The sequence below is a fragment of the Trachemys scripta genome, chromosome 1 (genome assembly GCF_013100865.1).
Source record: "Trachemys scripta elegans isolate TJP31775 chromosome 1, CAS_Tse_1.0, whole genome shotgun sequence".
In the NCBI taxonomy this organism is placed as follows: domain Eukaryota; kingdom Metazoa; phylum Chordata; order Testudines; family Emydidae; genus Trachemys; species Trachemys scripta.
The window spans coordinates 288385968-288412724 of record NC_048298.1 but is presented as its reverse complement, the minus strand read 5'-3'; the positions used below and the strand labels follow the sequence as shown (position 1 = coordinate 288412724).

General features: G+C 41.3%; 1 protein-coding gene across 1 annotated transcript in view; it reads left to right on the top strand.

The window, feature by feature from the left end:
• The first annotated feature begins 703 nt into the window (after window positions 1-703).
• The window catches only part of HTR2A (5-hydroxytryptamine receptor 2A), a 44253-nt gene continuing 18199 nt past the window's right edge, over window positions 704-26757 (top strand). The window contains exons 1-2 of the mRNA XM_034759459.1: window positions 704-1352; window positions 5658-5858. Of these exons, the coding sequence (XP_034615350.1) occupies window positions 881-1352; window positions 5658-5858 (673 nt within the window). The 5' untranslated portion in view covers window positions 704-880. The remainder of the gene's footprint in view (window positions 1353-5657; window positions 5859-26757) is intronic.

Genomic DNA, 26757 nt, shown 5'->3' with positions numbered 1-26757 from the left:
CATCTCTTAGAAGAAAGGAACAAGACTCGCAGCACAGGAACTGGCTTCACTCTAATGTACAGTGTAGAAGTCAACAAAACTGTAATCAAAATACAATCATTTTTGTAGAGACTGAAGAGAAAGGACACAAAAGTGGATAACACAGTGAAGGATACAATAAAGCAGGGTACAAAGTGACTCTAATGCACTTTGAGTGTGGGCTCTGAAGTACAATGTAAGTCTTACCTTATCTTGTATTTTTTTTGATACTTGTAGTACTTAGTCATTTTATTTCTATTTTGAAGCCATGCTGGGCTAAAAAGTAATCATTACATTACATATTAAAATCAATATGGAACATTACTTGTAATTTTGGTATGAGACTTAAAATGATATTGTAATATGACAGAAGACAGAGACTATCAGCCATAACATTGAAGATGAACTATAAATAAGAGCATATCTAATTATTGTGAGAGTAAGATGCTGAATGGAATCTTTAATCAACTTTCTTAATGCAGAGCACAGAGAGCTTTGCTGTTTTGTATGGCAAGCTATTTTCATACTGCTGTGTTTAAAACTGTGTGATTACAGTTACCAATAGCAATAGGATGTAGCTACAGAAGGGAGTCCTGGTGGTTGCAAAAGTTTTTTGGCCAATGTTTTTGCTCTCTGAAGCCTCGAGTCCACATTTTCTAGCCTGTAAGTTAGTTTTGTTTTTCTACTGGATTTTTAATAGATGCTGATATTGGACTACATGAAACTGAAAACAAAAGTATTTGAGCAACCAGAATAACTCCATCAGTTTTCTCAGTCATATTAATGATGAAAAAACAATCAACAAAAAAAGAGTCCCTTCTTTCCACCAGCATCAGCTTTGAACAGAGGAATATAAAGCCTGATGGTGACAAAGGGTTATAACTTTCTGTTTTTTCACTGTACATCCTCCCCGGTTTCAGATTTAGCAATGGATATTCTTTGTGACGAGGAGAACCCAACTGCAAACTCCTTAATCCAATTAAATCATGAGCGAAGACTCTACAAAAATGTTTTTGTGCCTGGAGAGGTTAATGCATCTCATCTGTTTAACTTGACTGTGGACTCCGAAAACCTAACTAATCTTTCATGTGAAGGTAGCCTGACTCCGCCGTGTTATTCATCACTATTTCATCTTCCAGAGAAAAACTGGCCAGCTCTGCTGACAGTTATAGTGATTGTTCTAACCATTGCTGGAAATATTCTTGTTATCATGGCTGTGTCACTGGAGAAAAAGCTACAGAATGCCACTAATTATTTTCTAATGTCACTTGCAATAGCTGATATGCTGTTGGGTTTCCTTGTCATGCCTGTGTCAATGTTAACCATACTGTATGGTGAGTATCACCTGTCTAACCTATTGCATACATGTAGCTTTTTAAAAATTGCATGCACACGCTGTTATTATTTCAGCTTGATAAGGAAAATGTAAATACAGGCTAGTTTTAAGGTATATTCTTGCCACTTCCCTGTGCAAGGTGAAAAATAACTATAAGGGGTAAATGTATGTAAAGAACAGATGCAATATTTACATGTTTATTTAGTTTTAACTTTTAAGTATGGACATTTTAAACACAATCCAAAATGTCAATTTGCCACTTTGATTCTGATGGAATTGTCTTATCATTTCTATCAGATATTGTGTCCTTTCTGTTGTATCAGTTTTATCTTTGATGCATAGTTTTCAGTATTACTAATAAGTAAGTAATGTCCTGTCATTTACTTTGCTCTGCAAATAGGCACAGAAGCATTAATGACTTGGTGCCCTCAGAGTTAAAATAGCCTGCCTCTATTTTTTATTTTATTTCATTTTTTTAATCAAGCATTGCAATTCTAAATAATTATCTTTCCACTGAGATCCTTATTTACATGTCTACCTTTAAATTTCATTAGCTACCATGAAATGTTGGAATAAGTGTTTTGAAGGAGGCTGAAAAGTAGATAGACTTAATTGTGCCCAATTGTTAGTAACATTTACAAATTAATAATCAAATATCAAGATCTTTATCTATCTATTCTAATGAGTAATTTGAAAGTGTAAATTGAATTGTGACACAGTTTATTGAGATTGGTAACGGAAGTTTGTTATTTTGACCAAAATCCTCAGCAGCCTCTGTTACACAGCAGAGAAGGTTGAAAAGCAGCAGCCTAAGTGTTAAATGAAAATATGTTCCTATTTTTGTGTAATTTTCCTTCAAAACTTAGAAAAATACCCAATACAAGAAGAGAAGAGACATGAGATGAAATAGCTTCTAGGCTTGTTTCAATAAGCTAAATCATCAGCCACTAAACTGTAACTTTAGGAAGATTTTATTAGGAAACAGCAATATAAGAGTTTATTTCCAAATCTCCCTCTTTCACTTTCCCTGTGATCGAGACAAACTACCCTAAATAGTATTATCAAATTAGGTTTGGAATTGGCATGGGTCTGTGACCGATTGTATCAGTAGTATCATTACCTTTGCTAGTGGGGAAGCTAATGAAAAATAGTGCCAGAGACGCAGTAATTGCTTGATTTGTGAGATAAGTGAAAGACTCAAGCCCTGGATGGTTCACTGACACATGCAACAGAGACTCCTGCTGGCCAGTCCCTGCCACTGAGGAAGCTAATCCCTGCCTCTGCTCAGAAATCCATATTAAATTGTGACCATTCATTTATTTTAATTGCAATATTTAATACACACACAGCAATAGGAGGGCAGCTGCATGATCACTGCAAAGGAGAAAAACTCCGTCCCCTCCATTTGACAGAGGAAGAACTCTCACTTTGCTTCTTCTCTATTTTTTCCTCTCTTTTTTTCTCCTTTGCAGTGTGATGTCTTTTGCCAGAGGAAAGATCCTTTTCCAGGATACATGCCTTTGAAAAATCACTCAGTCATTCTGGCATGAGCTTTCCTAGAAATGCAGCATCAGCATGCTACATTATCAGCATCACAATGACCAGCAAACTGTTTATTCTAGAGAACCCCCCTCCCGCACCAGAACTAAGAACTTCACCCCAACTATCAGAAGCAAAAGGCCAGGAATCAGCCAGTTTCCAGACTCCCATTAACATGTGATCATATTATCCCAGGCACCAAAGCACTTCTGGTGCTATTTGCACTGAACTCAAACCAGAAGTCATTATGGCCCAGATCCTCAAAATCAATGGGAGTTGGGCACCTAAATACCGTTGATAATCTGGCTTTAAGAGCTCAATCCTATGAGGAGCCAGCACCTTAAACTCCCATCATCAGGGCACTCAGCACCTGGAGAGTTGCTCAGCACTATTTCAGACTTTTAGAGTCTCATCTAATTCCAGATTAAGTCAGTAAGAGTTTGGCCATTGGTTTAAGTGGGAACAGAAATTATCCCTTAGGTCTGAATGCCCCCTCTACATATAAATTACTAGCACCCCAGATCAAAAGCCTGGATATGAACGCTCTAAACTTTAGAGTGTTGGAGAAATGGTTGAAATGCAGATTTGAATGTGGCTTGGGCCTCAATTTGAAGTGTGGGTGTGGGTGTGTATTAACATACATACAATATTATTTGTATTTCAATATCGGCCAGGACTCAAACAGGGATTGGGTTCCTTTTGTACTTGTGCTATACAACTACCTTCATAAAAAAAATGGCCCTTCTCTGATTTTCTATAGATACATACAAAAAAAATCCATTAAAAGAATGTTAAGGTTGCAAAGTCAAGGATTAAAAAGATAAGAAATGACAAAAATAAATTCTGCCCAGGCAGCTTTAACTCAACCTCCTTGTGCGTAGTCATTACAACAACATTTTGTCCAACATCCCTTGGGAAGTCTGTAGCAGAAGCAGGAATAGAACGCAGCTCTCCTACATAGCAGTCCAGTGCCTTGAACACAAGACAAAGGGATATTTCTTCATGTGGAAACTTGTTCCTCTACACATATCTTTAGTAGAGTTGGAGCCCAGGACCTTTCAATCCACTGCACAGATCTCTACTGCTTCTGTTGAAGAAGTAACTGGTAGTAGGAGGAGGAGGACGTTACTCTTTATGGGGACCAGCCACTAGAGAAGAACATGACACGTTTCGCCAATGTTAGATAACTGTTTGCTGGACAGCGGGGAAATACTGGGAATCCAGAACCTGGGGTTATATTCCTGGCTCTGGAGGGGAATATGCACAGCCAAACACATAAATTTGGCACATCCCTTCAGAAAAGCATTGTGGCTAAGTGGCTGAAACTTGAGTCTACCATATTAAATCTACGGACAAATTCTGGTCCCCAGAATGGTATATAGGGGCTGTAAAGGATGCAGAGTGGCCACTTGGGGAATTCCTCCAGGGCTGGGCCTCTGGCTGTACTCTTCACATTCTTGCAGCCCTCAGCATAGGGGCATGCCAGGGGAAGGAGGCAAAGCTCTGTGCTGCAGCAGTTCTGAGCTGTGAGGAATCCCATGGGCATCTGTGTAAGGCTGTAAATTAGAGCAGTCTCTGGGACCCCTAATTTATGTTGAGGATGGACCCAGCTCTTAGAGTAGCCCAGACTCTGGGAGGTACAAAGGTGATTTAAAACCAACTTTCCTCCCCATTTCTCTATACGACACTTTCTGAGAAGCACAGCACAGAATCCGGTGTCTTGGTTCTATTCCCAACTCTGTCACAACAGACCTCGTGATACTTCTCAGTTATCCCATCTGTAATATGGAGGAATGATACTTGCCTGCCTCCTCAGGTTGGGGAAGGCCTTGCTTAATAATAAGGACCATGAAGTGTACAGTGGAAGAGCTGAGACTAGAACTCACTGTCTCCCCCTAGCACTCAGCACACCTTCCCTGGTGGGCAGAGCATATTGAAACAGGAAGGGGAGCTCTCACTGCTCCAGCCAAGAAAGAGGGAGAGCAGAGGAGTTCTTCCTATGGTTTTAGTGGAAGGGAGAGCTATACTCCCTTCAGCTTCCACTCACTTTATGCTCTTTGGCCAGTATTTCTCAGACTGAAAACTGAGACACACTTCAGAAAAATTAAGCCAATTGCATTCCCCTTCCACCCTGCCATGTTAGCAGGACAACATGGGGAAACTTGCACTGCCCCTGTTCCACACACCCCCAGCTAGTCCTTCAAATGCCACACACACTTTAGGAAACCCTGCCCTGTGCCAAAGGGGTAGCAGCAGCTGCTGCTATAGCTTCCACATCATCCCCATCTGGAGCTCTAGTTCTCTGCCTGGGACCTTCAGTGTGGTTAGCACTGTGGGACTGGAGCAGGCTTAGTGCAAATGGAACTTTCAGAGATTTTAGCAGCAGGCCTCTCATAAGATCTACTGAGCATGAGCAAATGCCAATTTTCTTATAACTTGGTCTAATCGGTATGTATTTTCACAGGAAAAACAAAATGCACGTCTCTGCGCCCAGGACCGTCCCCCTGCTAAATTTGCTCCAAACCCTGCAGGTGCTAGAGCTCTTCAAAGAAAACTGGAGAAATGGGTTTACATTGACAAAACTGCCTATTTTTCCCTAACATCTTTCTCAGAACTGCCTATGTATATAGAATCAGCCTGAGCCAGAAAGCAGGCCAACAACGTCTCAGCCCCAATGGTTAAGTTTGGTAAAGTTATAAGCAATAGTAAAATTCATCCATCCATTTATACTCTGCTTAGCTGATGCTAACTTTCTCCTTTGCAGGATATACATGGCCTCTGCCTACAAAACTTTGTGCTGTCTGGATCTATTTGGATGTGCTTTTCTCCACTGCCTCCATCATGCACCTCTGTGCCATCTCTCTGGATCGCTATATTGCCATTCGAAATCCCATCCATCACAGCCGCTTTAACTCCAGAACTAAAGCTTTCACAAAAATTATTGCTGTTTGGACCATATCTGTTGGTAAGTGAGGCAACATTTCAACACATAATTATAGATTCCTGGTTTTTGAGAGACTTGACAAATATATTACAGATCAAAATTGTATCCCAGGCTGCAAGATTTTGTTTGCCATAATATTAGATATGGTGTAATCTTGTAATTATATGATAAAAATCACCAGTGACAATGGCAAGTGGAGAAATATTGAGCAGCCCTCTGCAGTGAAAGAACACACAACAAAGTCAAAACTCTTGTATTCAAGTTTCTTCTATAGACGTGCTTGTTCTCAGTACTGATATCCCCTACTACCTTGACACCATGAAAGAGCAAATGATCAGGACTGAAAAAAGAGCTCTCTGATTTTGCTGTAATTCAGTTGTTCCTGACACCTTATCACTATGACTTGTTTACAGCAGGGTTGTTTTTTTGGTTTGTTTTTTGTTTTGTTTGTTTGTTTGATTTTGAGGCAAAGCCTATCTGCTCCTCCATGGTCACCAAGGGCCTGAGACACATGGATCCAGTGCTGTGCCACTGCATGCTGAGTGGGCCTTTGTGCCTAGCAGTGTGAGGGATTTCCTCATGGATCCCGGATGTCACCTATACACCTACACCTGTATACAGAATGCACAGAAAAGTTTATATTTTAAACTATGTTAATCACAAATTCATAGGAACATAGGAATTGCTAGACTGAGTCAGGCCAGTGATCCATCTAGTCCAGTACTCTGACTGACAGTGGCCAATACTAGTTGCTTCACAAAGAAAGCAATTATGGAATAAACTGCTCACACGGAAAGCTTCTTCTCAATCCCCATTAGTTACAAGTTGGTTTATGGCCTGAAACACAAATGCTTATGTTCCCTTTCAAAACTCTTGGAGGGTTTTTTGTTTGTTTGTTTCCTTTCTATCATGCTGTTTCAAGAATTATAAACACCCATCGTGGTAATAGAAAGCACTATACAAATAAAAAATTCAGTAGCATTTAACCATCTAGAGTTTTTTCTCCACCAATGATCATTTGATCCACACATTTTCTGTGTTATGATAGTGTACTAATAATAACTGATAATAACATGGCCCTTATTCTCTGTATAACATGATGCCTATGTTTATTAGAAAGCAATGAAGTGTGGCATGACTGAAAATTACAGAATCTTGCTTTATGCAGTGTTGTAGCTGTGTTGGTCCCAGGATATTAGAAAGACAAGATGAGTAAGGTAATATCTTTATTGGACCAACTTCTGTTGAAGAGAGAGACAAGCTTTTGAGCTACACAGAGCTCTTCTTCAAGTCTGGGAAAGGTACTTGGAGCATCACAGCTAAATATAAGGTGGAACAGATTGTTTTTCATAGGTAGATAGCACATATTCTAAGGGACCGTTCAAGGTGGAGTGGCCTGTTAAAATCTCCTGCAGTCTTAGACCAAAAAAAAAAGGGGGGGGGGGATTAATGGGTTACAGATTGTTGTAATAAGCCATAAATCCAGTGTTTCTGTTCAGTCCATGATTTTTAGTGTCTAGCGGAGTTATGAATTTAAGCTCCCAGGCTTGTCCTTTGAAAATGTTGTGCAGGTTTCCTTTGAGGATGAGGCCTAATAAGTCAGATATAGAGTGATTGCTTTGTGGGGGGTGATAGGGCATTTTTGTCTTTAATTATTTTCCTGTGTGACTTCATTCAAAAGTATAGTGATTGTCTGGTTTCACCCACATAGTTGTTATTGAAGCATTTAGTGCACTGGATGAGGTACGCCACATGTTGTGATAGGCCTGTGTAGGATCCAATATTTACAAATATTTTCAAGACACTGGACAACCCTCAGATATCCCACCCCAAATACATTGTCATCCCATTTCATCCTCACCCATGACAATTGTACATTCAATAACAAACACTTTGTCCAAACCATGGGAACAGCCATCGGTACTTGGATGGCTCCCCAATATGCTAACTTCTTCACCTTGAAGAAGAATTTCTGGACAAATGCACCATGAGGCCAATGACATGCCAGGGATATATCAATGATATTTTCATTCTCTGGACAGGTGACTTAAACTCCCTCATAGATTTCCACCATAACTTCAACAAACATTTACCATCCATTAAACTCTCTCTGGAACACTCCCACACTAGCATCAACTTCCTGGATACCATGATCAGCTTCATCAATGGAACCCTACAGATAACAATATACAAGATCATGATACCTACCTTCATAGATCCAGTAACGACCCCAAACAGACTAAGAAGTCTGTTATCTACAGCCAGGCACTCAGATACCACAGAATATGCTTTGAGGAGGAAGTCTGGGATATACACCGTAACACACTCAAAAATGTCTTCACCAAACAAAGACACTGCACCAGAGAAGTAGATCACATCATGGAACGGGCCACCCAAATACCCTGAGAGAACCTGCTTCAATATAGAAATAAAATCCTCTCCTATCCCACGCCCCTAGTTGTCATCTACCACCCCATACTGGAACCCATATGGGTATCATCAAAAAACTACAACCCATACTCGATGGGGACACCATCCTGAAAGAAATCTTTGAACCCCCTCTTCTGGCCTTCAAACAACCCCCCAACCTCTCCAAACTCAACATCAGAAGCAAGCTCCACACAGACCGGGACACACCTACTCAAAGCAGCACCAGACCTTGCCAGAACAACAGATGCAAAACCTGCAGACTTATCTCAACTGCTACAATGATCAACACCCCCCACAGCACACCTTTCAAGATCCATGGGTCCTACAAATACCTATCATAACTTGTGGTGTACCTCATCCAGTGCACTAAAAGCCCCAATAATATATGGGTGAAACCCGGCTATCACTATGCTCTTGGATGAACTCACACAGGAAAACGAAAAAGACAAAAACATCACATCACCTGTGGGTGATCACTTTTCACAAAGCAATCACTATATATCTAACCTATCAATCCTCATCCTCAAAGGAAACCTGCACAACACTTTCAAAAGACGAGCCTGAGAGCTTAAATTCATAACTCCGCTAGACACTAAAAATCACGGACTGAACAGAGACATGGGATTTATGGCTTATTACAACAATCTGTAACCCATTAATCCCCCCCCCCTTTTTTTTTTGGTCTAAGACTGCAGAGGTTTTAACAGGCCACTCCACCTTGAACGGTCCCTTAGAATATGTGCTAACTTCCTTTGCAAAGCAATCTGTTCCACCTTGTATTTAGCTATGATGTTCCAAGTACTTTTCCCAGACTTGAAGAAGAGCTCTGTGTAGCTCAAAAGCTTGTCTCTCTCACCAACACAAATTGGTCCAACAAAAGATACTACCTTACCCACCTTGTCTCTCTAGAATCTGGCTTTGTTATGTTTTGATAACAAAACCTGTGATGTAATCCTGGAAGTCAACTGGGATGATATGGTGCAACCTGTCTATCTCATTTACATATCATACCTAATCATAACAGCTGTTAAATTAAATATATGTATACGAAAATCCAGTTAACAGACTGAGCAGTGAGAGGAATGGAATGGTGCTCAGTTGCCTTGTTAGTATTGTGGTATCATGATGCATGGAGAGACAAGCTGAAGGAAGAAGATTCGAGCCCCCTGAGATGGTGAATATGTCTTGAATGTGATGTGCTCTGGGAAAGAGGGAAGGAGGAAGCTGCATAATAACCAGTGATGCGGCAGCGTGGCATCTGGTTATCCCTCATCTCCAAAGTAGAGTGAGTGTGCATCATGGCAGATTGCCACATAAAAGGGACAAAGAAAAATGCTAGCCCCATAAAGAATCCGAATGGTCTCAGCCCTTCAGTGCAACTAACTGTCAATCAATTGTCAGTGTAATGTAACCCTGTCCTCCTCCAGCACTCCCTTGCCTGCAAAAATCTGCGCAGCAAAGTTAGGAAATGGCTTATGACCAAAGAGATGTTTTATCTATCATTTACCAACCTTCAGGCTCCCCGTGCTACTTATAGGACTTAGTCTATACATTATTTAACTCTCTGCAGTTCCACACAGGTACAATTAGCACAGGCAGACCTAAAAATGCAGTATAATGTAACTTCATTAAGGGATTCTGTCAGGAGAGAATAGCTTTATCATGTCCCCTGAGACTCTGCCTTCTGGGTCCCATTTTGTTTGTCATTCTGTTGTACCTCTATTCCTGTGGCTTGCAGTTAGGTCATGTTGACCTCTGTTGCTTTGGGGAGTTTTTGTTATCTCTGTGATGGATGAGCTGTAGGGTATATGGGTAAAGGAAAGAGATTAAGGCCTTGATACTCTCCTTCACTGATCTTTGCTCAGCACAGGTTAGATGGGGGTCATGCCAATCAGAGAGCCAGTTACAGCTTCCTGATTGTCAAGTTACTCTGGTCCCTGGCCTCTGCCCCAATGTAAATTAGACCAACAGCTCTGGCATAAATTAGTGGCTGTTCTTATTTATGCCAGCTGACTATGCTCCCCAAGGCACCATACATCAGGTAAGAATTGATGAAGCTCAGGTGCCATGCCCTCTATGCTGGGGGTGCAGCTGGTGTAGGAGTTGGCTGTGCTGGTTGTATGCCAACATAGACCTCAATCATGCCAAGGAAATTCTCAGCAGGCCAGCTAAGGCCAGATTCCAACATCTTTGCATCACCTGAATGGTACAGAGTGGTAGAAGTAACAGAAAAGAATCAGGGCCAACGTGTCTCTCTTCCACTTGCTGTAACCTGAAATCAGGAGTAGTATTGTTGGTTGCTTTATATCAGTTCTGTAGTTCTACCTCTTTTAATAGCTTGGACACTGTTTTACCTTGGGAGAGGAAGGTGCAGGCTAGATTGGAGGGCAGGATGAGGGGTTGTTGAAGAGGGACAGCTAGGAAGCTACAGTGTTGGTTGATGAGTGGAATAATGATGTTTTTTAATGAATAAAACAAAATCTGAGCTATTTGTGAATTGAACTGTAGTATGTGAAATTATAACAAAGTTGTGTAATGAGGCACAAACTCTCCTCTTTCCCTGGAGAGCTCAATAGAGTGGTCACTATAGTACGAGCCAAAGAAGACAAGATGCCAGGAGCTTCCTGCCATTTTCTGATCAGCTCTGCAAGATGAATAACCCTGAATTTTTGTTCCTTTTTCTTTTCTGTTTTAAAAAGAAGTCTGAGTGTAGGGGCAGGGGATGTGGGCAGATTTTCAGAAAGTGATGAGCACCTGCCCTATGACAACCAAATTCCTTTAAGGTGTCTCAAATTGGGCACCCAAAAAATGAATGCAGTCAAAATCACTAGATACTTATGAAAATCTTGGCCAAGGAAATTAAATATTAAAACTAATTCAACAATGAGGTTGAGAAATCAAGCATTTCAAAGTCATAAAATTCTGAAAGTTTTTATCACCATTGTATAATATTTTTGTTCCTGCTTTCCTTTTTAAATCTGAACTTTAGTGAACTCTAGTTTCATTAGGGTCTAATCCAAACAACACTGACATTAAAGACATTGACTTCAGTGCGCTTTGGACTGAGCTCATAATGTATTACATAACAATTTGGGACAGGAAATGTGACTTACCTGACTTCTGAAAATCTTGATGTTCTCAGACTAAATTTTGTATTAAAATGAGTTTTTATATTTAACAGCAGAATAACATTAAGCCAGTAGCCTTTATTTCTCTAGATCATGAAGTGCCAAGGGCAATTGGTTTAAGATAGAATCTAATTACTGTAACAGATTCTAATTCTGTCTTTAATTCTTAATTCAAACGGTACCCAAAGTGCTGGATAATTAGGTTATGTGTGGCTATTGCAGGGGCAGGCCTGTTATTCTAGAAACCTTAAATGTCTAAACACTGAAAATGATTCAATTTATTTTAGAGCATAGAGGTGATATCTGAAAATAGGTGTCAAAAACTAGACATTATCACTTCTTGAAATGTATTACAGTGGTCTATGTGAAACCCAGTTCGATAACATTCAGCTAGCATATGTGGTACTATAAATAAAGCCTGCACTGAAAAACTCCATAGAAGCTCAATAAAATTAATCTAGTTCACTTCTTTTGAACAAAATTTTGGAATCTAAACCTAAGAAACACAATCCCCTGTAAAAGGGCTAAAAACCAGCCTTCTGTCATTTTAGCAGACCTTTGAAAACAGTACATAAAATAAAAGTTAGAGTAATAAATGTTAAGGTTTCACTCATATCATTCCTCAGTTCTTAGCCCTCTTTGTTATAGGATTCACCTTCCTATTGTGATCTAAGTCATGTGAAGTTTGATGAAGGCCACATCCTCTTAGCTGAGTTTCTCTCTTCTCTTATCCTTCCTTCCTCAGCCTACACATCTGTTCACTGCCTTCAGGCACTCTCAGCTCTCCCTAGTCAGTAGCCACGTAGAGTTATACAGTAATTTTCCTCCAGAAGGATCCCAAATAGCACTGGGGAAAACTGATGAAAAAAACGTTTGCAACATTTATCTCAAAACTTTTGCCAATTCCTTTTCCATAGTTTTGGAGACTTCAAATTTTTGATTACTGCAAAATGTAGATGAGCATTTCCCAAAGCGGAAGTCTAGTAAGGCCAAAAGACCTCCCTCCAGTACTGAAGGGGTTAACGCCCCTGGTGGGCACAGCCAAACCCACCCTGCCCTCCCCCCTTACAGGAAGTGCAAGGGCAGGGCCAGAAGTAGAAGAGCAGTGTCCTGGAGTTCAGGTGTGGCTGGACCAGGGAAAGAAGCAGACATCTCTCCAAGCCCTCTGCAGAACCATCACCTGGCTGCTGGAAGCGAAGGCACACCTCAGCCACTGGAGATGGAGGAGCCTGGGGAGCAACCAGAGGAAGTGTTGCCTGGCCACTAGATTGAAAAGCCGACCCCCACAGTGATGGAGCATTCTCTCGCCAAGAGTTGTGGGAAGTAGTCCAGGGAAAACAGATCTTGTTCCAGTTGTGCTGCTGGGAAGTGAGGCAGCATGCTCCAGCCATTTTGTTATGCTCCTGCAGACCCAGTGGCAGGACCATCTGCCACTTTTAGGGGCATGAGCTGGGACCTGGTGGAGTAGGTGTCTGCCAACTCACCCTAAGCCAGAAGGCCTACACCAGGGATTGGGAGACTGTTTCCTGGCTCTGCCCCACCCACGGGGCCAGAGCCCAAACTGTTATTGATTGCTCCAGCCAGGAGCTGCGAGCCTTAGTCTGTTTCCCTACTCTGCCTCACCCAGGTGGCCAGAGCCCAAATGACTATTGATTGCCCCAGCAAGGGGCCGAAGCCCAGACCTATGGCCATTCACCTCACCGAGAGGGGTCGGCCCCAACACCAAGAGGGGAGACGGCTACAGGAAGGAACAGCCTAGGGGGCATGGAATGGCGGTAAAGTAACTTTCCTCTATACTGCCTAGCCAATATGGCAGGGCTGAAGGGAAGTGTTGGTTTTATTTTCCTATAGGGAGGAGACTCAGCTCTCAAAAGCTAGGGAAGTGCTGAGGTAGAGGCTCACAATTTTTCTTGGACCTCGCTACATAATCCACTCCTCTTTTGAAATTTTTGTGCCAAGTACCATAGCAGCTCTTTTTGAGGAACAGAGGAATGCTAAACAGCTGTACACATGTCAGTGATGTATTATACACAGTGGATCAGGTGGGAATGGAAGCAGACAGGGAAACATTGTCACCTCATTCCACCATGGAGCTGACACAAGCATCTGGATCAGGGGCTTTACCCCAAGATCCTCCACCCCATAGTAGAGAGCCAACCTGAAGAATTGGCAGATGCAAGCAGGGCATTATCGACCCTCTTATTTTTCAAATCCCTTCTCTATACTACTTCTTCCATGATGCCTACAAGTACTCAGCCAACTCATTAAAGGTACATTAAAGGGCAGCTGGGCATAATATAAGAGCATGGATTAATTTAGTATATTGTTAAAAGTTCCTACATTTGTATATAATTACATAAACAAGCTATGTTAAAAGACAATTATTAAGGTTGCAAAGTAAACACTCAAGAGTTAGGTTAGCCAGAAGTAAAGCTGCCCATTCAACCTAAACTCAACCCCCTATGTGTATATGCATTATGATTAGGGCCCTACCAAATTCATGGTCCATTTTAGTCAATTTCACAGTCATAAGATTTTAAAATAGTCAGTCTCATAGTTTAAGATGTTTACATCTGAAATTTCACAGTGTTGTAACCATGGGGGTTCCGACCCAAAAGATGGCTGTGGGCGGTCGTAAAGCTATTATAGGTGGGGGGTGAGGGGAGTCGCAGAACTGCCACCCTTACTTCTGTGCCCAGCTCTAAAGCTAGTGCCGCTGCCAGCAGCAGTGCAGATGTGAGGATAAGAGGGCATGGGGAGGGTTGTCACTTGGGTGGGGGGACGACAGTGCTGGACTTTACAGGTGGACGACTGCCCAAAGCCCCAGGGTCAGGGGGTGTCATGGTTTGCCTCCCCCAGCCAGCCCAAGGCTCTTTTAGCCCCTAAGCACTGGGCCCAGAGCCAGGGAGGGGCAGGGCTGGGGGGCGCGCAAGCCGGGGACTTCTACTATGCACCAGGCTCCCGCTTCTAGTCCCGGTAGGGCTGGGAAGGGATGGGACTTCCTCTTCCCCTGCACAGGCTGCTCCAGGGATGGGTCAGACCCACCTCTGGGAACATCCCCCGGCTACAGGAAGCTCCATCCAGCTAAACTCTGAAGGCAGCACTGCCGCGGAGCTTCCTGCAGCCTGGGGAGGCTCCTGGAGGTGGGTCTGACCTGGCCCTGGGCCCTTGCAGGGGAAGAGGAAGTCCCGTCCCTCCCCAGCCAGCCAGGACCAGCAGCTGGAGCCTGGCGCATGGTAGGACCCCCTGGCTGGGGCACCCTCCCAGCCCTGCCCCTCCCCTACAATGCTGAATCATAGAATATTAGGGTTGGAAGAGACCTCAGGAGGTCATCTAGTCCAACCCCCTGCTCAAAGTAGGACCAACACCAACTAAATCATCCCAGCCAGAGCTTTGTCAAGCCAGGCCTTAAAAACCTCTAAGGAAGGAGATTCCATGACCTCCCTAGGTAACCCATTCCAGTCCTTCACCACCCTCCTAGTGAAATAGTGTTTCCTGATATCCAACCTAGACCTCCTCCACTGCAACTTGAAACCATTGCTTCTTGTTCTGTCATCTGCCACCACTGAGAACAGCCTAGCTCCATCCTCTTTGGAACCCTCCTTCAGGTAGTTGAAGGCTGCTATCAAATCCCCCCTCACTCTTCTCTTCTGCAGACTAAATAACCCCAGTTCCCTCAGCCTCTGACTAATTATCAATAATAATTATACCAATATAGAATTCATTATTGTAGTAGTAGACCTCACCAAAATTGGCTACTGATGAATTAATGCCCACTTAATTCATAAATGGGCCTGGGAAAAGTCAAAATTATTAACTGCAATAGTGTCTGTTTCTGTATATAGTAAGCATATATACTGATTAAGAGACAGAGAGTTTAAGGTCAAAAGTATCCACTAATACGGGGTGCCCAATTTGAGAGAGAGGGCTGTAAAACAGGCACATCAAGATCACACCTAAATCTGCTTTTGAAGGTAAATTATTTCCTATTATTTTCCACTTAAGAGATTTCTTTGCTTAGATTTGGTTGATTTCTTCCATCCACTAGACTAAAATCCTATCACAAATATCTCCCCCCTCCACAAGGGTGTGCAGTATAAAACATTTTTCATTTTAATATTGTAAGTAGTGTTCAGTTATACTAAGAGGTAGTTATTTACTTAAAATAAATCCCATCCTATATATTGTCCCTTTAAAAAACTGCTCAAAGAAATTATATTGATTGAAACTCTTTCCAGAGTCTTTAAATTTGACAACATGGAGGTAAAGAAACTGTAATATTCATGTATAAAAAAAATCAAAGGATTTATTGGGACATTGTAAGTAACAACTCCAGCACCACAGGAGGGACTAAAACTCCTGATCATATACAACAGTGTAACATCAAAAATATATATACAACTTAGCACTAAGACAAATACAATATCACCTATTGAGAGAGGTGCCATCTATACTACTCATTACAAAACATCATAAAAAATCCTTAAGGCCAAATCTTCAAAGCCACGCACAAAGGGAGAGCAAACAAACCACCATTGTCTGGACAAAAATTGATAACTGCTTTTGGTTTGCAGTAAGCCCCAGAATCATCCAGATTCTCTTTGTGCAATAATTCACAGTAATCAATTAAGATAAACATGTTTTAAGGCAAAATCCAGTCATAGTATAGTGCCATGTACTAGTAATTATTCCTCGCTCTGAAAGGCGATACTGTGTGATATAGCAAGATGTGTGTTACATAGGGGAGTCCAAAATGGACTTCACTGGAGTTGGAATAGTGAGTGGGGGCCCCAGTGCAGAAAGTTTTTTATATATAGTGTATGAAATGCAGAACAGGTGAACAGTCTACCCTGAAACTGTACCAGTAGATCTATACAATAGTATATGGTGAAGTGGGACTCCTCTATGGACAAAGAAATGTACCAATTACGTGAATGCCTACAATAGGAGAAGTTGGGATTTTTACAGAGCAGAAGCCTCATGAAATATAAATGAACAAAAAGAAAATCACAAGAAACCATCTTGAGGTTTATAAATTCTGTCATCTGTACTTTGTAATTACACTTTAATTGCCCTAGAAATTAAAAATAGTGTCATTAAAGCTGTATGAAGTAACTCTTCTGTATGAAGTAACAATTTCAAGAACACAGAATTTTTAAAGTAAATTTAAAATTGCATAGAGCAATTTTATAGCTTCTCTTATGCACTTTAAAGAATTATACTTCGTTACACCCACATTTTAAATTTTAAGTCATTAAAAATTGGGAAATTAATCTTAACATTTATGTTATAGAATTAAATCAGTGATTTTACTCTATTTAGCGTGAATGCTGCAAGCTGTCAAACACTCATACTTCATCTAAACTTCCCCCATTCATTTGCTGGTCTGCGTAGCTGGTACCATTTCCATTTTATACTGCACACTCTTGTGGCAAGGGGAGATATCTGTGATAAGATTTTAGTCTAGTGGATGAGACATTTCCAAGACAAACCAGCTAATAAAAGTCATTATTTTTTCAAAGTTATTGCAACATCTTCCCAGTTACCTATGACAAATTAAGAAATACTTGTCAGCTGCTCCTTACAAAGTTCTTTGGCACCATCTGTGGAAACAAGACCAACAAACTCTTCTGCCTCCACAGTTCTTCTTGGCTCAGAATTGGATTCTACACTAACACAAGGAACTTTTCCGTAACAGCCCCTCTAAAGCTGTAACTTTCACAGTACGCAGAGTTTTAAAGAACAATTAAATCACATCCACTATGGTTATTAGCAGGGTTTTTCTGTTTTGTTTTGGTTTTTTGCAGCAGCAAAATGCCTCTTCTTATGAATTTGTATCTAACCTGAGCCTCATAATGTTCTTTAAAGTTGGGAATCACTCCTGTGATCAAGGGCTGATTTACTTTATGTTGGGGGGGAAAACACCTCCCAAAGTTTTTGTGCAGCTTTCTACTGCAGGTGCGTTGGGTAAATATTACAACTCTCACTAAAGGAGATTACGTTTCATTCAGTGTGTCCAAACTTGTGCTGAACCTGCCATCTTTCTTGAACACTTAGCCTTGCCATACATGCATTTGTAGAACTAGTGTGTCATGGGGGAGGTCCTTTCAGCAAACATTGTACCCATTTGTTTTCTCCAAGGATCATTAAGTTTTTCAGTTCCCTACTGGTTTGTGCAGTTTAGCAAAATAGATGAGCCTAGAGATTATGATGCAGAACCTAAATAACAACACATTGATGTGAACTTTAGGTAGAGATAGTCTATTGTTTTTTTCCCCGCTGCTCTTAACTCTTTCATGTTTGACATGTCACTGTGGTAAAGGCAGCCTGGATACAAAGGCAGTTTAATCTGTATTAAAAGCATTATCCCTTATGTAAATGGTGGTGAACAAGGTGGGTACCATGGACCAACAGGTGTGCAGCAGCAAAACTCACCATCCTGCTTCTCATCATATTTTCTCTTCAAAACAATATATTGTGGTGAGACTTCTGCCGCAATAACTAGCCATCCACAGGCTTAGACCATTTTCAATCTCGTCATAATAAGCTAGCCACTAGCTTAAGTACATGCTTCTTCAAACAGCCACAATGGGGATTAGAAGAATGTAAGGAAATGGCGGGGAGGGTACTATAACAGAATGGAATATGAACTATGAACCCAATAGTGCGATCAGATTCCATTCCATGACTTCCTAGTCCACTTCAGGACCTAGAGAGACACTGAGCAGCACAAACTGTGTGTGTTAGCCATTGGTCTAGAAGTCTGAAAGAATTACAGGGTCTGTTTGTGTCCCACAGTCTCAATACAAAACCCCTTTTATAATCATGACAACCAAGTTCTGTCTCTTCTCTACCACTGACCAGTGGTTGGGAGCATGGGAGGGCCATGTGCCCAAGGCTAGAACAGTTCTACTCGGTATCTCAATTTGTAAGTCATGCAATTTACTGAGGATGAGTATACCAATAAGGCTATTAAATGCATCGCTGGAAATTTCTGCAGTAGTGCAATACTGATTTCAGTGTGTATCAATGTAGTCTAATAGTAGACTGAGAATAACTATTAAACTGCAGTATCGCACAAGGAACCCAGATATACTGTTGGAGAAATTCAGAAAAATCTAGCCCCTTGGAAACCACTATTCACTTCAATGGAGCATTAAACCTGAGCTAAGTACACTGCCAGCATTTAACTCATAATAAATTATAATAATTATATGCCCAAAAGAGGGAAAACTGACATAGCAGGGGAGCTTGTGGTTTAGACTGCCTGTGGGAGTCAAATCATTAATTGCTAATGCTACCGGAATATCTAGGGACTTTTAGTAATTAGTTAGGTTGTTATTATTTATAAAACATTGACGGTGTATTCAGCATTTACAATGCACATATAAAGACTGTCCCAGCCCTAAGGAGTCTAAAGGCTAAAAGGCAGACACATAAAGTAGGACGTACGGGGAAACCCAGTGGAAGACACTGTCAGTATTAATTTTTTTAGATCCCATTTTGCTCGCTCTGTGTGTGTGTGTGTGTGTGTGTGTGTGTGCGCGCACGTGCTGCCAGAAAGCAGCCGGCATGCAAGGAAGATAGAAAAATCCTAGTAAAATTTAAAACTCAATTAAAATAAATTGCTAGAGTAGTAGGACTATTGCAAACAGCTGTTTTACATAAACCAATGACACCTGAAAAACTATAACTACTTCTAAGCAGAAATTAAACCATTGCTGCAAGGAACATGAAAAAACCTAAGCAAGTTAAATAGCATTAGCTGAATGCACAGTTTTTGTTGCTGTTGCTGAAGCTGCAAAAGGCCTTCTATCTAAGCTTTGGCTTAGCAATAAATGTTACTGGATTTGTCACCATTAATTACCAGCTATAAAATATATGTATTTCTTGAAGGATTTCAAAGTAATCAACAATCTCTCAATTTTAAGGTTAACATTTAAGTTTAAAGGAACCAGATAAAGAACCATTGATTTACTAATTGATTGATTATGTGGCCATCATTACACAATATCTGGCCTGGAGAGCAAAAATTAAAAGCCTGTGTCTATCTGTGTGGTAGATTTTTGATAGCAGCCCAGCTCTGGTCAAATCTCTGCAAGGAGACCAGAACTGTAGTTGCTTTCTGACTGCCCTGAAACTTCTGTCCCGCTCCAGCACATAAAAGCAAGCTTCTGGGCTTCATTTCAGGCTTCAAAGGGAATCCTACTACCCCTTATTTTCCCAAGGTTCAAGGGACGTGGCTATAGGGTGACCAGATGTCCCGATTTTATAGGGACAGTCCCAATTTTGGGGGCTTTTTCTTATATAGGCTCCTATTGCCCCCCACCCCCTGTCCCAATTTTTTACACTTGCTGTCTGGTCACCCTAGGTGGCTACTTCCAATCTGATAACAAACTCTTTATACAAAATGATTAAAGTTTGTTTTAATTATTATAAAAATTAAAGTTTGAAATGTTTCCACGTGTAGATTTTGAAGCTATGATTTTGATCGTCACTACAGGCTGCCCTTGACCTGCCACACAGACCTTACAGGGTAGAAAGCAGGGTGCAGGAACACACATGCATGGGAGGTTGCAGATAAGAGGGCTGGAGCATGGAGAGGGTCAGGAGCAATTGCTAGCAGATGCAGTGCTACCATCACAGTGGAAAGTGCTAGTAGCAGGCCCATTGTTGCACTCAAATGAAAATTAAATACCAGTAAATAAACCATCAGGTTACTAAACTACACCAACCTTCACCTCTAATTTCCATCTACCAGCAACAAATCCCACATGCTAACAGCAAATTTCCTGCTGGCTAAAAGTATTGGTTGGGCAGAAGTATCTTGGACCATTAACTGAAGGCTAAAGTTTGCCAAACCCTGACTTAGGTGGACCATAAGGGAAAGCCAATATTTTTAATTATCTCAAGGGCCGTTGTTGGAAAAAGTCTGATTTAAGTAGTGAAAGAGCCTAAAGATGACTACTAATCAAGAATACAGTATCTGTAGCTCAATTATTAAAAAGAATCCGAGTGTATCTGTAATTTTTGTTTATTGTGTGTGTGTGTATTTAAAACTTCTGTTTATTTTCACCCTTGTATCTTTCAGAGTACTTCACTACAGGGAGTGACAATGCTATTTGAACCCATGTTCTTCCGAGCTAACTAGCCTGTAGCATGTCTGTACAGATCCTCTTTGTGTTGTATTTTATCCTGTCAGATTTTTAAATGTATCTGATGTCAAAATGAAGACAGCTTTTCTCAGGCAGGTTCCTCTGACTGCTGCCAGCATCCCTTAGTTGGTATGAGAGATCAGGTAGGGAAGCTTTTATCAGGCAGGTTTTTGGTGGGGGAGTGAGTCACCCCTGACTGATGAAAAGGGAAGGGAGAGAAACAGACTTCCAGCCTCCCTCCCAATACTGGCTCTTCAGTCTCCAGACTGGGACTAGACAGGCCGGGAGGCATGTCTCTACCCAGCCTTCTGCTACAACAGTAGAGCCCAGATGGCTGATTGCTTTCCACCCTACTGATGGGTTTACTTTGGTTTCTGTTTTCCGGGCTAACTTCACAGGGCAAAGTGCTAGAGATTTATTTTTTTCTAAAATGAAAGCTGAGACTCTGCTAAGAGGTTCATGAGAGTCGACTCTAGCTCATCAGTGATGGTGGTATTTCCAGGATACGGCTGCAGCACCATAGTGGAAGAGTGTAGGGAAATTTGCATTGTTTCTGCTGCTGTTGCATCTGTTACACAGCAAGAGGTCCCTATTTAGAGGTGAGTCTAAAGGGGTTCTAAGCTGGTTACCGTACATTTGCGTACATCAATATAGACTTCTTAGACTCACAATTAAATACCAATGTGTAACGCATACACCCACATTACCTCTGAATTTGGACCGTTAAGGCTATGTCTACATTACCACCTATGTCAGCAAAACTTATGTCTAGGGACCTACCAATTTCACAGCCGTGAAAAACGCAACACAGACCATGAAACAAGTTCTTCCCTATGAAATCCGATCTCCCCTTGTTCCTACGAGTGCCTGAGCAAAGGGAGCTTCTAGCTCCTGCTCGGCTGGGAGAGACCAGACCCACGTCCGAGTGCCTCCTCCTGCTGCAGGACGCTCTGGTACTGTACAGCAGCCCCAGAGGTTCCTGCAGCTGGAGGAGGCTTGTAGACGTGGGTCCAATCTTCCCTTGTTCCTAGGAGCACCCCAGCAAAGGGGGCTCCTAGCTGCTAGTCCGGGCAGGGCTGGGGCAGGACAGGACTTGCTCTTTCCCTGTAGGGCTGCTCTTGGGTATGTCTCCTGGCTGCAGATAGCTCCGCATCGCCTCATCCCCTCTGTCCAGCTCTGAAGGCAGCGCAGAAGTGAGGGTGGCAATCCCATGAGTCCCCCTACAGGATCTCCACAGTTACAACACCATGAAATTTCAGATTTAAACGTGAAAACATGAAATTTACCGATTTTCAAATCCTATGGCCATGAAATTGACCATAATGGACTGTGAATTTGGTAGGGCCCTATTAATGTTACTCAGGGGTATGAACATTCCACCTGCCTGAATGATGTAAGTTACACCAACATAAGCACAAGCTTCTCCCGCCGACATAGCTTATGCTGCTTGCAAGTGTGGGTTTTTTATGCCAATGGGAGAGCTCTCTCCTGTCGGCATAGAGCGTCTTCACCAGCCATGCTGCAGTGGCGCAGCTGTAACAGTAGAGCTGTGCTGCTGCAGTGCTGTATGTATAGACATGGCCTAAGTCTTACTGCATGCAAGGCTGTCTATGTTAGTGTACAAGACAAGGTGGGCGAGGTAATAGCTTCTGTTGGTGAAAGAGACAACTCTACAAGCTCCACAGAGCTCTTCTTCACGTCTGGGAAAGGTAATCAGAGTGTCACAGCTAAACACAAGGTGATTGGGCAACAAAATGGCATATACAATTCAATGTTGATAAATGCAAAGTAATGCACATTGGAAAATGTAATCCCAACTATCCACATAAAATGATGGGGTCTAAATTAGCTGTTCCCATTTAAGAAGGAAATCTTGGAGTCATTGTGGATAGTTCTCTGAAAACATCCACTCAATGTGCAGCAGCAGTCAGAAAAGTGAACAGACTGTTGGGAATCATTAAGAAAGGGATAGATAATAAGACCGAAAGTATCATATTGCCTCTATATAAATCCATGGTACACCCACATCTGGAATACCGCATGCAGATGTGGTTACCCCGTCTTAAAAAAAAAGATATATATTTGAATTGGAAAAGGTTCAGAAAAGGGCAACAAAAATGTTTAGGGTTATGGAACAGCTTCCATATGAGGAGAGATTAATAAGACTGGAACTTTTCAGCTTGGAAAAGAGACGACTAAGGGGGAAAATGATAGAGGTCTATCAAGTCATGACTGGTGTGGAGAAAGTAAATAAGGAAGTGTAACACAAGAACTAGGGGTCACCAAATGAAATTAATAGGCAGCAGGTTTAAAACAAGCAAAAGGAAGTATTTCTTCATAAAACGCACAGTCAACCTGTGGAACTTGCCAGAGGATGTTGTAAAGGCCAAGACTATAGCAGGGTTCAAAAAAGAACTAGATAAATTCATGCAGAATAGGTTCATCAATGGCTATTAGCAAGGATGAGCAGAGATGGTGTCCCTAGCCTCTGTTTGCCAGAAGCTGGGAATGAGCAACAGGGGATGCATCACTTGATGATTACCTGTTCTGTTCATTCCTTCTGAAGCACCTGGCATTGGCCACTGTTGGAAGACATGATACTGGGCTAGATGGACCTTGGTCTGATCCTGTATGGGTGTTCTTATGTTCTAACAGATTGTGAAGCATAAACAGTTAACACATGGTACAAGAAACCATTCAAAATGAAGTGGTCAATTAACATCTCAGCAGTCGTACGACAAAGGAGAGCTAGTGGGTTACAGAATGTAAAAATGAGACAGAAAACCAGTGACTATTGATTTTGGGTGTCTAGCAGAGTTCTGAAATTAAGCTGCTAGGCTCGTCTTTCAAAGATGTTGCACAGGTTTCCTTTGAGAATGAGGACTGAGAGGTCAAACGTGGAGTGATTGTTTTGTGGAAAGTGTTTGCCTATGGGTGATGTGGTGTTTTTGTCCTTTATCATTTTTTTGTGTGAGTTTTCATTTGAGATGGTAGTGATTATCTGGTTTCACCCACATAGTTCTTGTTAGGCATTCGATGCACTGGATAAGGTGTAGGACCCCTGGGTCTTGAAAGGTGTGTTGTGGGGGTATTGATAATCATAGCAGTGGATTGGTGTATTGATTAATCTCTTAGACTGCAGTGATCAATAAGGGTTCAGTCTCCTGAGTGCTACAACATCAGGAAAATTATTTCCAGTATCTTTAGAATGTGAGACCCAAAGAGCACATGAGAAACAATTGCAATTTATCACAAATCCCTTATTAACAAATCCACTAAATAGATACACAATCCCACAAACACTGAAATACAATAGCAGATAGAGAGATAGTGCAAAGTGTTTAGCCCTATTACTTGCATCACTCACATCTCCTGCTGGGGAACCCCAGAGTGTCAGTCATTATCTTCCTCCTCATCATCAACTTTATCATGTCCATTATCACCAGTGGTTGTCATCCTGGCATCTTCTAAGGCACACAAGCCAAGATACAACTTTTACAATCTTTTATGCTGACATACACTGAGGTTCATACATATTTATGAAGGTTTCATCTCCTTTTCCTTATCTATACTTTCACACCCCACTAAATTTGGGGTGCCTTGTTTTAAATATGCTAACTTGTTATTCCCCTTATACTCATTAACATTTACATCACTCAGTCACCATAGGAACTTGTAGTTAGCACACTGCTGACACCCTATATCTCCAAAAATCCCCACAATATTTTAACCAGCTTTAACTGATACATTGCAATATATATTTCTTGAATATCTGCAGTTAACACATCTATTACTGTAACTGTTTCATCTTATGACCTAGGGTCACTCATTGGTTAGTTATTCATGTCAGCCTATTTTTAGGCTCAGGCATTGTTTGGTTAAGCTAAATACCTTACAGGCCTGAGGCCTGTAGACCTTTGTGATATAGTATTTATCAAAACTTATTTCATACCATTCAGTCTTGAATATACCTTGCAGGGCCTTTCTTTAACAGCAGTCTGTAAAGAAACACTTTTCTTCTCACTGGTTTCTTTCAGTGACCGCTGTGATAAAATATGTTCAGACTAGGTTGGCCAGGTGCCTGGTTTTCTTATCTATACTCTCAACTCTCTCTTATTCTAGGCCCAAATGTACCTCAGCCACACACATACTACGTCTTGCCCTGCTGTTGTTATTGTAAATTACTTAAATCATAAAAGCTGCCTCATTAGTTGTTACTTAGTCCTGCCTTGAGTGCAGGGTACTGGACTAGATGACCTTCTGAGGTCCCTTCCAGTCCTACACTTCTATGATTCTATGAAACATTGCAAAAAAATTATATTTATGATAAAGAATTTAATTGCACTGCATTATAAGCTTCCATTATCAGAGATTAGTCTCTCTGTCTGGGGGACCATATAATACTGTCTTGATACAGATTAGATAAGTATATCCTGAGAAAAATGTAGGAGTTTCATTAAGTTTAATGTCTTAGAGCAAGAAGTTCTCACAGTCTCTAGAGTATTAATCCACTTGAACCAGCTAGTAAAAGCTGTTACATAGAAACCTCCAAATTTTTATAGACACGTTCAGAGAGTGGAATATAAAGGAAATATTTATTAAAGGAAATTTTTCATACAGGAAATTTTACGCATATGCTTACTGACCCAAATGAGTTGGATTTAGAGGAGACAGAATTTAAACTATCCATGTACCTCCTACTATAAAAGGGAGGTATGAATCCTTAAATATAATATACATGATTTTATTCTTTAAAGGAACCATGGATGAATTTTATCTGCTAGATAGGTCATTACTTCATATCTATGCAGAAGAAGTACTATGTGTCAGCAGATATAAGTGCTGTAGTAAACAAGCAGCAGGAAATCAAGGATGTATGTCACTTAGAATGCAAATTGTAACGCCAGTCCTTCTCCTTGATGGAATCTTCTACTTTTTCAGCAGCTGCAGTTTATCAAGGGGAAACTGTTGTTTCTATTTCTCTGGCTTGGGATATGCAACTGGTAAACCATGACCACAGGTGTTCAAGTCACCATATTGCTAATTCCAAGCAGTATGAGTTTTTTTTTTACCTTCAGAGACTGAAGTGCTTTAGGGCTTCAGTTTTCAAAAGGATGCTGCCAGGAAGCAAAGGCTATACAGCAAATTGCTAGTATCTGTGAATATCTTGAAACATATCTGAGCATAACTAGAAGTATTATATCAAAATAAAGACTAATAAGGGGTTCACCAAGCGTTACCTGGGAAATTCATAACAATACACCATTAGTGAGAGCCTATGAGTACACACTTTGGACTAAATTCAACCGTGAGGTAACTACATTGAGTTCAGTGGCGTTACACCAGGTATTAAGTTATCCCATTCTATATTTTTTTACAAAAAAGATGTTGTAGCTATTCCCTTCTTAGGGTTTGTCTACACTTTGAGCTGAAGGAGTAATCTCCTGCTTGAGCAGATGTACCTCACTAGCTCTGATTAAGCTAGTGTGCTAAAACAGAAGTGTATCTGCAGCAGCACAAGTAGTGGGAGAGACAAGCCACCTGACTACATACCTAGGGTCTCACGTGGTATCATCCACAGGGCAGTTAGCCTATCCAGCTGCTCCCGCTGCAGCGGCTACTCTTCAATCTTAGCATGCTAGCTCGATCAGACACCATGCTACAGGACATTATCACAAGAAAACAAGAGAAATGTAGTCTAGATGAAATTACTATAAGTAGGCTGCATGAGAGAAAAACCATGCTTAAAGAGTAGTTATCAATGCTTCACTGTCAAACTGGGAGGCTGTATCTAGTGGAGTCAGTCCTGAGTCCAGTACTATTCAAAATGAATGACTTGGATAATGGAGTGGAGAGTATGCTTATAAGATTACATAAGAACGGCCATACTGGGTCAGACCAAAGGTCCATCCAGCCAAGTATCTTGTCTACCAACAGTGACCAATGCCAGGTGTCCCAGAGGGAGTGAACCTAACAGGTAATGATCAAGTGATCTCTCTCCTGCCATCCATCTCCACCCTCTGACAAACAGAGGCTAGGGACACCATTCCTTACCCATCCTGGCTAATAGCCATTAATGGACTTAACCGCCATGAATTTATCTAGTTTTCTTTTAAACGCTGTTAGAGTCCTAGCCTTCACAACCTCCTCAGGCACGGAGTTCCACAGGTTGACTGTGCACTGTGTGAAGAAGAACTTCCTTTTATT